At 34.7% G+C, this 16087-nt stretch overlaps 1 protein-coding gene across 1 annotated transcript; it reads left to right on the top strand.

Annotated features, from left to right (window-relative positions):
• Nucleotides 1-222: 222 nt before the first annotated feature.
• On the top strand, nt 223-12727 carry LOC18108308 (uncharacterized). Its single transcript, XM_024591646.2, has 7 exons — nt 223-440; nt 684-776; nt 3189-3237; nt 3388-3472; nt 8738-8790; nt 10788-10850; nt 12084-12727. The coding sequence occupies exons 1-7, from the start codon at nt 331-333 to the stop codon at nt 12354-12356; spliced, it is 726 nt and encodes a 241-aa protein (XP_024447414.1). The 5' UTR covers nt 223-330; the 3' UTR covers nt 12357-12727.
• Nucleotides 12728-16087: the final 3360 nt, after the last annotated feature.

Raw genomic sequence — 16087 nt, 5'->3', positions numbered from 1 at the left:
CATAAATTTTATTTTTAATTAGAAAATTAAATGTAAAAAAAAAGGCAGGATTGTGAAGGGAAAAGATGCGTAGACGGTGGTGGGAGGAGGAAGATATAAGAATCACGAAAGAGATTTCGTGGCATTAAATTAATTATAATGATAAATTTGTAATATTTCAGGTTTTTTTTTGGTTAACAGTTCCTTTCAAAAAAAAAAAAAAAAAACAAATAGTAATAATAATAAGCGAATATAGAAGGCGTTCTTGGTCCGAGTGGCTGTAACCTAGGTTCCTTGCTCCCAGTGCGAAAAAGCAACAGAGAGATATAAAATATCTTCTTCTCATCACAAATGGTAGATATGGAAACGCCACCTTCAATTGCAAACGACGCTGCTGATAACACCATCTCCCCTCGCAATCTCGATGAAAATCCGGAGGATGCGTCCTCCATAAATCCTGGGTACTACTTTTCTTGTAATTTCTGTTAGTTCCACTTGGATTTCTGGAAAAGAAAAAAGGAGAAATTTATGTTTGGTCATGAATTATTTGTTTTTCTTCGATTTGCAAAGAAAACAAACCAAATTATTGGATTGAACTCTTAAATTAAATATCAAACTGCTAAGGCACAGGCCTTCATGTCCCTATTGTTGGATTGTACTCTAGGCATTGAGCTTTTGAACCTTTTTGTTTTTTTGGAACGTAGAGAAAAAGAATCCAAGCCTGAGATTGCTGGAGAAGAAGACGAAGAAGAAGTGAGAGGCATTCTACAAGTTATTGCATCTACTGGCAAATTTTGGTACTGCACTTTTGATGTTTCCTTTATTTTGATTTCAATACATAGATTTGGTGCTTTTTGTTTTTTCACATGCTAGATAGATGCAACTGCACAAAAAATTTAGTTACCCGTGCTTGATTTTAAAGACTAAATCCGTCACCGTTATCACATAAACTACCGGATTCCGGAGCCATAGCAGTTTCAACATACCCATTAATCACCGTGTCATGATGCTCTTTTCTTGCGTAGTGATGGAAATGGATACCCATGGGTCAAGTTTTGCACTATCCATACCTGAACCCAAACCCCAAATAACTATCCAAACCTGACCGGGTATGGATCTTTGATACCCGAACATGACCTGATCGGGTTTTGACTACTCATCTGTTATCCATAACCCGAACCTGATCCGAGCCCAAACTTGAATGCTATAATTTACAACTATTAAGTACACAATTAACTTGGTATACATCTATCTTTTTCAAACTTTAAAGTTATTTATTTATTTCGGGCCGGGTTCAAGTTAGGGTTTAGTTTAGGTAGACCAATATCTGTACCCAACTTGAAACTTGATTTTTGCCTTCGGCATTTACCTGAAACCAGCAGGTCCAAAGATTTCCTATCCATTCTGGTCAATATCCATTGCCATCCTTATTCATGCCATTACCACCGATACCATTCTGTTATTGGATGGTTATTTTCCATGATGTTATTACATTTTTTCTTCTCATATATCATCTCACAAGCATGCTTTATACCTACATATGAAACACCATAGTTTGTTATAATTTAGGCTGTACTTGTACTTTTACTCATCACCGTGAACCATTTCCAATTGTTTTTTCACATCATCCTCATAAATAATTCTTCAAAGTTCCTAAAGTAGTCATATCTCCACTCTCCCATCAACCTTCTTGAGCAAATTGATGGAAAAATGGTTTCACCACTTGTCCATATGTATTTTTATGGATATTTATTGAAAATAATTTGAGCCTTGTGTGAAGTCTTGCAGTTGTTTCATTACAATTTTTCTTCTAGGCATACTTTTCCATTTTTTGTTGCAGGGATCGTTTGCCTTCCTTCACCCCTTGGGGGGCCCAATGCATTGCATAAATACATCATGGATTCTCTAACTTATTAACACATTTTCCTTGATAATGCATTTTCATTTCCAAAATAAATGTCTTGACTCCTCTTCTGTTCTTTTCCTTGTTTGCACACCAAATTGGAAAGTCCAATTATTAATCTCCTTCTTTTCTCTTATGACTCTTAATAATAATTTTTTATTTAGATTTCCAAAATAAACTTCAAGGATCGAATTGAATTTTTTGGGAAAAAACACTATAGCAATCCAAAGTGTTATAGTGAAATGAACAATAACTTTGAACAATAAAAATCCCATGTCTTTTAGTTTATAGTGTAATAAAAGCAGAAGAATACATGCTTCCCTTATAATGAACATGCCTGCTTTTTTAAAAATAATTCTCTACCAAAAACTTCTACTTTTAAAAGTTGGACCAAAAGTTGCTTAATAACTGTGCTAAACAGAGGTTAAGTGTCGTGGTTGTTTCCCCTTCAGATTGTGCAATTGTAGGTTTCTAGCTCAAGAGGTTATATGCTTCAACATTGTGAGAGTATTAGAAAATATGCACTCAATAGTCCAGAAGGAGGACTTCTAACAATTATTGTAAATTTATTGTGAATTTAATAATTTTATAAATTAAAATTTTCAGCGTGATTTAGGAATTTCCTTGTTTTTGTGATTTGATCTTATGTAGGATCTTTGAAATAAAGTTTTATTTCTTTCCTATTCTTTTTGGGAGTTTAATGGCTCTTTAGATATGCCTACATAAGAGAAATCCAAAAACTATTTTGTTGTAAGCTATATTTTTATGAACCAGCTTAGTTAAAAGTTCATACAGTAGTCATCTTTCACCTATTGGGTGTGCTTTTTACCCTCTCCTTGTGGTTTCAAGGAACTCCTAGTGATTTATATGGTCTGTGTAGTTTCCTTAATCCTTTCCTTCTTGTTCCACTGACCACTCACAAAATAAGAAAAATTACACTATATATTGAATTTTTTCCATTCTCTCTTCAGTTAAAGGTTTGTCATGATTGAATTAGCTCTTTAGGTACATGATCATTACATTCATAATGAAATCCAAAGGGAAAAAAAATAAGATACTACCTTATATAGTTAGTAAACGTTGAATTTTTAAATCCATCATTGGATATGCATAGTCTTGGCAGTTAGATGTCAACAACATATCTCTTACTGTATCACACTCGAACTAGCCTTAAGCATGTTATAGTTTAGAAGTTAATTGCTTCATGTTCTTTTCTTCTGCATGTTATTACTGTGAGAAGTAAAATGATTAATAAAATTACTAACTCCCATTAATATCATGTGTATTTTCATGATTTTTATCTCAGGCATGATTGGGAAAAATTGAAGAGTGTGCTATCCTTTCAGCTGAAGCAGGTATGGGGAGGTATGCTTGCATGTGGTCCTCTTCTTACTTTGCAATGGCAAGATAACTGAAGATATCTATTGTTTCTAATGATAGTGCATTGTCTGAATGATATCTGTTTCCTTGGTGTCGATGCTCATCTCGCTCTCTAATTTATGAAGGTTCTGTCAGAATATCCCGAGGCAAAAATGACAACTAAGGAACAGGAGGAAACTTATCAAGAGCTGGTGAAAAAGTTGGATGAAGGTATCTCATCTTTATCCTTGCTTTGCTTTTCTCAGCTGTCTATAAGGTTTGCTTGCATCTGTGATACAATTTGAAACTATGAATTAAGGATGGGGATAATGACTATGCTGCACCAAGCCTCTTATTGAGTTTGGCTGGGAGCAATTATTGTGGACTCAGATGCATGGTTCTTGGGGCTATAAATCCCAGAAATGGCTTTGGTTTAGCCTTAAACAGTTCTCTCTCTCTCTCTCTCTCTTTTCTTTTAAACATTTGCATCTTTTTTTTTTACGGAAAGATAAAATGACAATCAACAAGAAAACACCGAGAAGTCCCTAAATAACTCCACGCAAAATGTCAAAGTCTATGACAATGGTCTAGCTGGGTCAACTATGCATATGTTGGGCATGGGCTGTTCTTCTGAGAGTGTGAGGTCAAATTTAATGTTTAAATATGTAGTTTTATGGCCCATTTTATTATCCAAAACAAAGTAAAACTGACAAACTAATTAACAAAATAAATGAGTGTGTAAAAGACATTAACATGGTGTAGTGAGAATTTTTATATTAGTGACCTGATGGATTGCTTGTAAAAGCACTGGTTACAGCAAACTCACAGATGAACTAATTCTAATCTATATGGTCGAAAGTTTCCAACTAAGACTTGTCTACCCCTTACTGAACAAACCAAATGAGTGCAGCTGAACATGGACAAGAGAAGTGTATTTTTTTTTTTGATTTTTTGTGTAGTAAAATGTTATTTTTTGTGTTTCTAAACCAACAATACGGTTCATTGCATTTTATAATGTGCTGACGTTACCTCTGTGCTCATTATTCTCCCCTAAACCTTGCTGAATAAATTTGAACCATGCTAAAACCTCAAAAAATTACAGGCATGTCATGATGTAGGACAGCTTTGGATTTGTCTTGCAAAAGAGTTGGAAGAAGCTAGGTTAAGATAATTAAGGATTTTAGGTGGGAATTAGGGTTAGAATTGATGTCTAAGGAACTAGAATTGTTTAGTTATGTGTTTTAGAAGAATGTGGGACTGAATTCAAGGCTGTGAATGGTAATTGTGGGACTGTAACAGCAAGCAGACTTTTAGAAGCCAGAAGAAGAACAAGGGGTATATAGAAGGAAAAGAGAAGGCAAAACCCTAAGCATGAAGCCTTCAAGATAACTCAAATTCTCAATAATGTTCCATTATCTAAATCCTTACAATCACACAGAATAGCCTTTTCTTTATAGGCACCAAAGCCCAATAGTTCTAAACCAGAGAGGAAATATGATGCAAGACAAATCTTTAGTTGTTGTTCACCAGACTCTAGCTGCTTTCTCATAATTAGGGATTTTTCCTTGTTCATTTGTGTGCTGCTTAATAAGGAGTTTTGGACGACTAGGTTTTGGTTATTTTCAAGGGCCACAATTTCTTTTTATTTAGGGTCTTCCTTAGTATTTAAGGCTGCTACTGCTGTAAAAAAGAATGATATGATATTTTGAGAATTTGATAAAGAGCTTTGTTCTCTTTCCTGGCTGTACAATCCAAAAAACTATCCTTTGGCTGCATTTTCTATTTTCCTGTGTCCTACATCAAATAGAAAAGCCAACAAGAAAAGGAAATCATAAAATAACAGAAGACTCCAAATTAATATGCTAATTTCCCAAGCAAACCATAATTTCTAAATAGTATTAAGATTCTTAAGTAAGATGAATTCCTAAATAGACTAGGTTCGCAAGAAAGAAATCTAGAGATTTAAAGATCACTTTTAAATAACTGACATCGCTTTTTTTGTGGTTGGAGCAGTTTATTAAGCTAATATGCTATGCATAAAATAAGAGCCTAGTTGCCTTTCAAAACCACAATCTTGATTGAAACAAATGTACCATAAAACTTAGTCACTAGTTGTTTGCATGCAAAACTTAATTTAAATTTATATTAGTATTATGATTCGGTGAAAGGAGACTAAATTGAATCCATGGGTTTTGGAAGAGATGTACATCTAGAGCAGGGGGATTTGGTGACTACATGGCTTGTCAATGTGGAGGGGTTGCCACTGGGAATGTAAAGTTGGTGTAGTTGATTGCAGTAGAGATCGTCAGTTGTATGCGTGATGGGGTGGAAGTGGAACTAGGATTTTCTTGGTGGGTTTTGGCCAGTTTGAGTGGAACTGGTTGTGAGACAGATGGTGGTTCTTAGGTACAAATGTCCTTGAGGACTCAGCAGTGTGGCCAATTGCACCAGTATCAGGTGAAACCCACCTCCTCAGGTTTGGTAGTTTGGATCTCATAAGCAACCCCCTCTATCTACCAGTGCAAAATCCCAAAGAATCCCAGCTTAACATAAAACACTTCTCTCATAAGTTTCTAGTATTGAGCTTTTATAGCCTAATATTCTGTTACCCAAGTTCTCTTGATCTTCTGATCAGAAAAGTAGCAACTGATGCTGGAATGCTTGGAAAAACAACCATCTTTGGGGTCAGTTTTTATGTCTCCAAACTCTAAATCTTGAAGGTTGAATTTAACTGAAAAAGGTGATTTTCTAAATTGGCCATATCTCTTGGATTAAGTAGCCCTACACATCTTCTGGAAAGAGTCTTTAGATCCTTCAAAATCGAGTTTGTGCAAAAGAACCAGGGGAGCCATGACCACCAACCAAGTTCTTGATAAGCAGTGAATATATAAAGAAGGTGAAAGATGTATAAAAAGAGAGCTTTAGCCATTAAAAGAGCTCTTTTAAAACTAAAATGAAATCTGAGGGGTACAAATGGTTTAGCAAAGTAATCATTTGTCCATTTCGTCAACAAATTAAGTAGCCCATCACATCTTCTGGAAAGAGTCTTTAGATCCTTCAAAATCGAGCTTGTGCAAAAGAACGAGGGGAGCCATGGCGACCAAGTTCTTGATAAGCAGTGAATATATAAAGAAGGTGAAAGATGTATAAAAAGAGAAAGCTTAGCCATTAAAAGAGCTCCTTTTAAACTGAAATGAAATCTGAGGGGTACAAATGGTTTGGCAATGTAATCATTTGTCCATTTCATCAACAATGTTTTATATTTGTGTCAACTTTTGGAATCTATCAAATAGGAGTTCATCAAGAAGGAAGATCTTGGCAGAGAGGAAGATTGTACAAAAAAAGACTGTCAATTAGGGATCAGAAGAATAGAAGTGGAGAAGAAAGTGTCTGCATCAAGCGTGTGGCTTTATTGTGCAGCGTCTGAATTTTTTCATTATTTCTATAAATCAAAGTCCGCAAAAAATGATTTGGTCCAATGATTTTTTTTTTGGGTTATCCAAGTCATTGCAAGACGGACCATGCAAGAAAATCTTTTAAATTTCCCCCTTTTACAGTGGTGTGGAATTAAAATACCCAACATATTTAACACATCATGGCTATCAGAAACTTTTTGCTTCATTCAGTTTATAAAATAAAAGATTCAAATCCTTTTTGCATGATTTCAGTTTCGAAGACCTAAAACTGTATTAGCGTAGCTAATTGCAAATTTGAATTTCTGATGTTACTGTTATTAAAACTTATGAATTAGTCTAATAATGCAATTATGTGGTTGAGTAAGAGGTCAACCTCGCTTGACATTTTCTAAAGCGGGAATTCTCGGCATCATGCATGTTAGGAAATCATCCCTCATTTCCTTGTTTTTACATTTCATGCTTTCTTATTTGACCAATTGTAATTTACTAAACCTACTAGCATGGGCAAAGAACTATAAATTTGTGTCTATGTGGCATTAGATATAGTGTCAACTCTGGAAGGCTGCCAGGAATCTGTATTTGTAACACATGGTCCTTGTTTTCTTGCTTCAACTTTCAGACTAAGTTTGTAGACCAAATTTTTTTACCCAAAAGTTCTTTCTGATGGAAATTTTGTACAAATATTATAATGATTTTTTTCTCTTGTTTGTCTTTTATGATATTACTCAGAGTAAATAAAAAAAAGGAAGCATCAACTTGTTGAAGATTGTTTGAAAGGAATGCCCTTCTATCTGATCTCTTTCATTATAAAAGTGATCATGTTTACATGCATGATCAAATGTCAGCTATTATCTTGTTCCAATTTCTATTTATCCTAATTTTAGCCATTATGCTGCTTTAATTTCAGTTTTTTACTGTTTTCCCCTTCCCACATTATTACCTTTTGTAAAATGGCATTCCCTGATGTTGACTTGGGCCTTATGCATTAATATGTAAATTAAGCGTCCAATTATAATTGGGTTTATAGAAACTTTGCTCCATAATTAGCCATAAAATCAATTTAACTGATGACCGCCTGAAATTTTATATTTTTCAGATTGTTCCAGTCTTGCTTAAATGTAGTTTGGTTAGGGGCCACAAATTTGTGATGCAAATATTGTGCACGAAGTTTATGGAAGAATGGGGAAACATAACACTAAAGCAAGCAAATCTATTTGGCTCGAACCCCAGCTGGAACCAGCCTATGTAGTGTTTTTCACTAGCTCTTATTTTGGGATTCGGGGGCCTAAACTGCCTTGGCAGTTCTATAATATTTGTCTGATATGTGTAATGTTGTAAATGTTGATGGTCAACTACTACAGTAATAATAGCTGAAAGGCTAGATGGCCCCACCTAAAGAGCATCTCCTTAGGCACCCCCATAGCGCACCTGTTTACCAGGTGATGTAATTTAAAGATCCTACAATTTGAAACTGAAATTTGCAGTTCTGAGAGAAATATCTCGAAATTTGCACTATTGACTAAATGTGTGCTCCTACATTTTTTATTGTCTTTCAACTTAAATTGCACAAATTTGAGTTGATGTCACAACAACAAGAGCTTGAAAACAGAAAATTAATTTCATAAACATGTAAGAAATGAAAATTGTGAAGGGAAATGAAGAAATTAAATGCTATGGAATAGCTAGAATAATTTGAGAACTACATTATATTTACGAGCTCTTCACCATAAAACTATTATTTAAATATCTACCTTTTATCAGAAGTGAAAACAGTGAATTAAAACAAGAAATCTAAATAATAGATGAGAGAGTCTTAAGAGAGCTTTGTTGCAATGAGCAAACTGTATCTCTCAACTTCCATGGGTGTTTAATGGGCTGGTTTGTAGCTTTAGTATAGACGTGGTGCTCACATTTGGTTTTTTTTCTTCTTAATCTGTGAATGGACATGCAATTTGTTTGGTTTTGATACAGGGTGTTTAATTAGCTATATTGATAGGCCTTGTGAATATTCTAAATTATTGAGTCTTATTATTGCCCTTGGATGAGATAATTTTTAATTTTTTTGTCTCTTGTTCCCCAGCTCTCCACAACTTCGAAGAAGGTCCTCCTTTTACCCTACAGAGGCTTTGCGAGGTGCTATACTTTTTATTTTTGGGCTTTATGTTTCTTTTGATCTTTCTTTGCTGTTTGCATCTCTCTAGTTTACCCAAGTGTAGTCTTGCATTGGTTATGGCTTCAAAATTGATGTGTACCTGTAATGGGTTCTTTAATGCGAGGCCTAGGATAATGATGACTTGATTTCAATTTGGGTCCACGATAATGATGAAAGTTGACTATTCAGTAGCTTTTGTTCCTTTTGACTTGTTTTGGCCATTGTTTGAACACATGAAGATTTGTGCGTCACCTAAACCCATGTAAATTTCAGAAATTGCTATGATTAGAATATTTTAGGTTGGGTGATTCTTAGGGTACATGTATGGTGATTCATGAGTCTGGAGAATAAGTATGACAACTTACTCTTTGATTGTCGCACTTAGCTTTCAGAGAGAACCTTAACACATTGTTTGGGAACCAAAAAAGACAAGCATGAAAGTGGAAGGATTGAAATTGAGGGAGATAAAGTTAATGGAAAGAACTCTCTTTTTTTGTTTGGATAGAAATTTTTTTTGAAGGGAATGGAAGTGTAGGGTAAGTTTATGAGATTACATTCTCATCCTTTATTTTTGTGATGGAAGAAAATTTATTATGAGGTAAATTGAGTAATTGTATTTATTTTCCTTGCACTTATTTGGTGAGTCCATGGAAGTATATGCCCTTCATTTCCTTTTCTCTCATCTTCCTTCTTTCCCAAACAATGGAAGGTAACTTCCTCCCCCTCACTTTCCTTGCCCCCAAATGTTTTCCTTCTACTCTCCATCCTCATAAAGGTAGTGAAGATCTTCAGAATTCTTTTTCTACATGAAAGATTGAGAAATACTTAGGATGGGCAGATCATCCTTGTTCTAAACTGATTAATGTCTTTTAAGTGCATTTATGAGGTGGTGGCGGCAGTGGTGTTGGTGATAGAGTGATAGGGTGGTGGTGGTGGAACGGTGGTGGCAATGTTGAAGGTGGTGGTGTGTTGGGTGCTGGCAGTTGGATGGTGGTAGAAATATTTGTATGATATTGTGAGTTGATCACTATTAGTAAAATATTTTATGCAACTTCCTATGCTGACAATATTGTCTAAGAAATGAACCAAGTTTATAGGTTGATCGAAAAAGTAAACAAAAAAAAATCATGGCATTTGGAGGGCCTTTTCGATTGAGAATAGGAATATCAAATATTTTTCGTTCACCAATTTTACTTATAAAATACTTTACGCCAAACAAACATGGGAAAATCAGGAAAACATAAAATGTTTCACATAAAACAAATGCCACCTTATATAATACACATCTTCTCAATTGTACACTTGTATGAAAAAAATTTATGAGTCATAACCTTTAGATATCCATATTTTCTGTGATATATGCTCATCTATCGATTTTTTTCTGTTAAAACTTGCTCATTTAAAACATTCGTTGTTTCCTTTTACATACTCTTGAAAGGGAATTTATGTTGATTCATAAGAAAGCTACCATGTGCAATGCCTATGATTATTAATTTCAAAAAAAAAGTTGATCGAATGAGCATATTAGAGAATATGGATAAACTAAATGTTGCAATTGATTATTTTTTTCACAAGGATATAATTGAGTAAACATGTATCATATAAGGGTACATTGATAGGTTTCCCTTTATGTTTTTGTTATCTAAACTAGCAATTCAATGAGAGTTGGATGTGATGGAGTTAGTGAAGTATGGGCCATCAACTTTTTTGTTGCTATTTCATGTTATCTATTACACGATGAAATCCTAGTTATTAGTCATGTGTGATGTATGATTTTACTCATATATTCAATGTTATCTTTGTGGCAAGTTGATCTTATCGAATAAGAGACAGAAAGGTGCATCAGTTGATACAAATCATGATTTTAAAACTATATTTCCTTGTTCTTCCTTTTGCACCTGTTCATCCTATTTATTGCTGGTCATTCTCCAAATACTACTGAACAACATCATGTGATATAATTCTATGCTTTCAACAGATTTTGTTGGCAGCAAGACACCTCTATCCAAATCTCTCAAAGCTTGCCCTAGCCCTAGAAAAGGTGTGTTCGTTGATCTTTGACACTTTGTTTGTTGAATATAATGATTTGCTAGAGGTTACATGCTTTCACGCTCATGTTAACCTCTTTTGTAGTCCTTTCTTGATATGTAGAGTTAATAATATTTAATCTCCAAGTCTAATTGCATTATTCAATATCCTGTTACCTGTTTCTAAATTATGCTTACCTGTTTTTTATTATTATTTTGATCTGTTGTCGAAGTGTAATTTGTGCACAAATAGATTTCTTGAAGTCTAGATTTCATATGAACTCGACTGTCATAAACCAGAGCTTAACTTACAAATAAGTCAAAATAAAAAATAAAATTATCTAGTTCTTCAACCTCCGTCCTTTATAGGACATGTTTCTGGATATTCTGGACATTGTAGAATAGGGAGGATGATGCATCTTTCAAATTATTAATACAAAAAGCTTTAATAGAAAAGAGCTCGTCGATCTCATTCAACTTCCACTGAGGAAAACTACCCAAGCATTAGAAACTGTACATCATAAACAAGCCCTGAAACAATGCTATATCCAATTAGGTGCATATACTAATTAGGATTCTTCAAAATATTCGTACTTTAGGTGAGAATGTAACTGAGGACTGCCCTTTGCCCTAGATGGCTTCTTGTTTACTGAAAAGCTCCTATCTGGATTGAAAATGGAGGTGATGAATTTTGATTGAATAAAATTGTGGGAGAGCCAGTTCTCATTCACTTTACTCTTTCCTTTGAGCCCTGGATGTTGGTTGTTGTCCTCTCATCTCCTCTCATTCTTCTTTTTCTCTAATCAGTTTCCAATTATTAGTAAACCCTTATTTGGCTGGTTGCATAAAGCTTTGGATGGATTGGAAACATTTATAGCAAATTTGTTATTCAGGAAGGATATATTCAACAGCATTTTGTTGGTACAATGACTTCTGGTAGACTGGGGAGTTCTTGCTCTCTTCCATCATCACATGCACATCTTGTTATGTACTTGATTGGCATGTTGGATATGGAAGTTGTGTTAGGAGAAATACTGGGAAATGGTATCCTTTGCATCCATTATATGATACAAAAAACATAAATGAATAAAAGAATATATGTTGATAATTTGAGATTATTTTCACCTCAAATGTTTAATATGAAAAATTTTCCTATCAACTGAATGATTTTTTTTTTAAATTTTGTTCCTTTATGCTTATCTTCCTGATGCTTAGATATGCTAATATTCCCCAATTCCTGTTTCTAGAATTTATTGGTTACATCCACATTGGCTGTCTGTACTGATCCGTATCCACAAGCATTAGAAAAGCCGGGTGAATCTGATAAACCAAGTGAAGAACTGCAGGTGCAATCCAGCGCGGTACAGAATGGGGTTGAACCTGTGGTAGGAGATGGTGATGAAATAATGACTGAGGTAGAGGAGGCTGACATTGATGATGATATGACCATTGACATGGAAGCCTTGGAAGAAATAGTTGCATCATCAGAAACAAATTCTACATCAACCGGAAATTCTTGAGTTTTTTTGGTCTTTATCAGTCAGTACAAGTCAGTCCACTAAGCTCACATTGATATATTTCTCTTTAGAGAGGGAACTTAAAGACAAGATTCACATATCTTTTGTGGACAATGAGGTTGGCCATAGTTTTCTGCTCATGAGTCTCAAGTCTGTCCATGTTAGCGGCTGTGAGGGAAAGCATAGACATGCCATTTGAATTTAATACGATGTTCGAGTCTCTATCTCTTGCTCGAGTGCTCTATTTATACTCAATGTTGTAAACACCACAGAGGTCGGCATATCTGAAAACTTGTTTGAACTGTCATGAGAAATTCTGACTGGTATTATTGGTGGAACTGCTATATAGCTGCGCCTAAGCACATTTTTATGCATGAGCCTGCCAGTGGACTCTGGAGTTGAAGAAATTAACAGGCAGTTCGTTTTTATAAATTACTCTTATGCGGTCATCTTTTTCAAATAAAATTGATCAACAGTTTGAGACATTTTTAAAAGTGTTTAGGTAATATTCCTATTGCAAATGCCTGCATAGATCCTTGCCTGTACAAAGTTCTTCAAGTAGATCATGTCTAAGAAGAGGAAATTAGAGGATTTTAAGACCGTTGCCTTGACAGAAAAATGCAGTGCCATTATCCAAAATAAGCTTCACCATAGCTAAGAGATCCAGGGAGTTTTTCTATCCCGTTTACTATAGGTGATGTTAGTTTTTCTAAAGATTTGTGTGATTTAGATGCTAGTATTTCACAAATGCCCTTTTATGTGTCTACAAAACTTGGATTAAAGGAGTTGAAACCTACAACTATCTCCTTACAGCTAGCTGATCTATCGGTGAAATATCCTGTGGATATTCTTGAGAATGTGCTGATCAAAGTAAAGAAGTTTATCATTCCAGTTGATTTTATTATGTTGGAGATGGAAAAAGACACCAAGATTCCTATCATTTTAGGCTGTACTTTTCTAGCCACAGCTGGAGCTCTCATAGATGTTATGAATGGTAGGCTGATCTTGAAGGTTAGTGAAAAAGAGGCTGAGTTTAATTTGTTTGAAGATGTTAAACATCCTTCTTTTACTGATCATGTTTTTCAAGTTGATGTTGTAGATGCGTCAACTAGTCAAGGTTTTTATGAAGAAAATTTTTTTAGACTAAAAAAAAATGTCAAAGATATATTTGTTTTTAAATTTGAAAGGGATAACAAATATAACTCTTTATCATTTCAAGCGTAATTTGTTAGAACTAATAAATTTATATATCATTTAGTGTAATGGTTTGGGTTTGTAAAGAAATGTATTTTGCAAGTTTATAACTATTAAATCCACTATGTATTATTATTCATATATCTAAAACACGACTTAAAAGACATAGTGTGTGTGTGGGTGCCTGCATGTTTTTTTCTCTAAATTTCATGTCTTTTAGTTCAGGTTAGTTAATTATCTTAGAGTGGAGGATGTCTGATTAATTGTTTTCCATCCTATAAACAACTAAAACATTGTTTTGAGAAAACATCAAATTATTTTTGAAATAAAAAAACAAGTCTAATTTTTCAGACTTGTTTTAGTGAAGGATTTTCACAAGGTTAATTTGTTCACAACATTTTGATCAGAACCATAGATCATGCGAAGTTATGAGGGTCAATTTTTCTCTTATCATGGAAACTATTTTTTTAGCTTTGATAGTTACCGACATTCCATTCATTATATATTTCAAGTATTGATGTAATGAGGAAGCTATCACTTCAGTCGCATGGTTCCAAGGTCTTCCTAACAATATACTATAAGAAGGATGAATGTTCATCACTTGCAGTGTCATCAAGAACACTTGCAACCCCACATACAACTTTATTTACATGGTCTTTATTATCTATCTTGGTGAGTCATGATATTCTCTCACCATCATAGTATTTGGCCTTATATGTGATTCAATGACAGACATCTCTTTCTGCATGTGTCTTGACAACACATTCAAAACCGAACTATTGTTGATCAATACCTTTCTTATTAAGACATCTTTGCATCGTATTGTGATGTACAATGGTTTATTATGCCTAGTATCATCGGGATCGATCTCATCTTCAATAAAATATAGATAATTTGAGGCTTGGATCCTGCCTACCAAGTGCTTTATGGTTTCTTGGTTGATATCGTGAGGCATACATACCTCGTTTGGTACCTTATACAGAGCCTTTCGATATGGTTCAAAGCTCTAAATCAAAGATAACATTGATATTCTAGCAAGAGTTTTCTTGAGTTGCTCAACAACGCTGTACTCACTGTGTTTCATCAACTTTAAAAACTCATTGTTCTCTTTAGGGGTGATCATTTTCGTTTTGGTTCGGTTTTTACCAAAAAAACAACCAAACCGGAAAAAAAAGACCCGAAACCGACCCAAACCGGCTGGTTTCGGTCCGGTTTTGTATCCAAAAAACCAGAAAAACCTATATGCATTTTTTGGGCTTTATAATGGGCTTTGTAATGGTTTACTAATGTTATAGATATGGCCGAACATATATAGTAAGGGATAAAGAGTGGCAGAATATTCATGGTTTCTTTGTATCCCTTCTCTAAAAGAGCCAGACTCGATCTATCATGAACAATATCCATATTGTTGCTTGATGAAAGCATCCACGAGGTCTTTCCATTTTTGGATCTTTTTGTTGTCTAGTTTTATGTACCAACTTAGAGATGCCTCACTCAAACTGTCCTGAAAGAAGTGCATCAATAATTTTTTTGTCATGGTTTCTTTGTATCCATATTGTTGCTTGTATAATATTCATGGTTTCTTTGCATCAATAATATTCATGGTTTCTTTGTATCCCTTCTCTAAAAGAGCCAGACTCGATCTATCATGAACAATATCCATATTGTTGCTTGATGAAAGCATCCACGAGGTCTTTCCATTTTTGGATCTTTTTGTTGTCTAGTTTTATGTACCAACTTAGAGATGCCTCACTCAAACTGTCCTGAAAGAAGTGCATCAATAATTTTTTTGTCATGCATGACTTCAACTATCTTGTTGCAATAAGACTTGAGGTGAGTGGTAGGGTATTGAGTTCCAGTGTACTTTATGAACTCAGGTACACAGAAATGTTTTGTTCAACCACGTTCAAAACTAGGCACATCTTTGTGGCTTGTACGAGATCATACAAGTCCACTCCTTTGATAGCCCTTACTCTCACTTCTAACGTTACTATCTTATTATAATTAATATCCTCAAAATACTTTGTCTTATGGGATTTGTTAGTGAATGCATCCATGGTTGCTGGGGCTGGTGCAAGTATTGTTGACTATACAAATTTTATATTACACTAGGGTTCCTGATCCTGTCCACCAATCTTTTTTAGGTTAAATTGTTGCCTGAGTTTGGGCAAAAGGCACAAGCCGATTGGATGAACCTTCACCAAAGATGTTTTTGAGCGTTTGCTCAAGCAAGCTAGTGATGCGGGCCATGTTAATCTTCAAGGAGTCTAACTCTTGGAAGTGAGCACCACGATGAGCACAATCTTCATCTACCATGTTTGTTTGTCAAAGTCGTGTGTTGTGAACTCTGTGGATTTGGGCTTTCTAGGGATCTATATTTCTACTTGAATATGCACATATGACATTTAAAACCCCAAAGCATGAATACATATATGCTTATGGATGCAAGTGTATGCACATGTACATCAAATATGGATTAACCTATTCAAAGAGCTAATCTATGACTCGTTGTTCTTATTCATCATTTGAACTGTCCTTTA

The sequence above is a fragment of the Populus trichocarpa genome, chromosome 19 (assembly GCF_000002775.5).
Source record: "Populus trichocarpa isolate Nisqually-1 chromosome 19, P.trichocarpa_v4.1, whole genome shotgun sequence".
Classification (NCBI taxonomy): Eukaryota; Viridiplantae; Streptophyta; class Magnoliopsida; order Malpighiales; family Salicaceae; genus Populus; species Populus trichocarpa.
Note: the sequence above shows the minus strand (reverse complement) of the source record. Positions and strands in the feature narration are given on the sequence as shown.

Coding starts and splice junctions, on each gene's coding strand:
- LOC18108308 (XM_024591646.2), top strand. CDS start 331: ATGGTAGATATGGAAACGCCACCTTCAATTGCAAACGACGCTGCTGAT. Junction 3,473..8,737: donor GGTGAAAAAGTTGGATGAAG/GTATCTCATCTT, acceptor CTTGTTCCCCAG/CTCTCCACAACTTCGAAGAA. Junction 8,791..10,787: donor CCCTACAGAGGCTTTGCGAG/GTGCTATACTTT, acceptor TGCTTTCAACAG/ATTTTGTTGGCAGCAAGACA.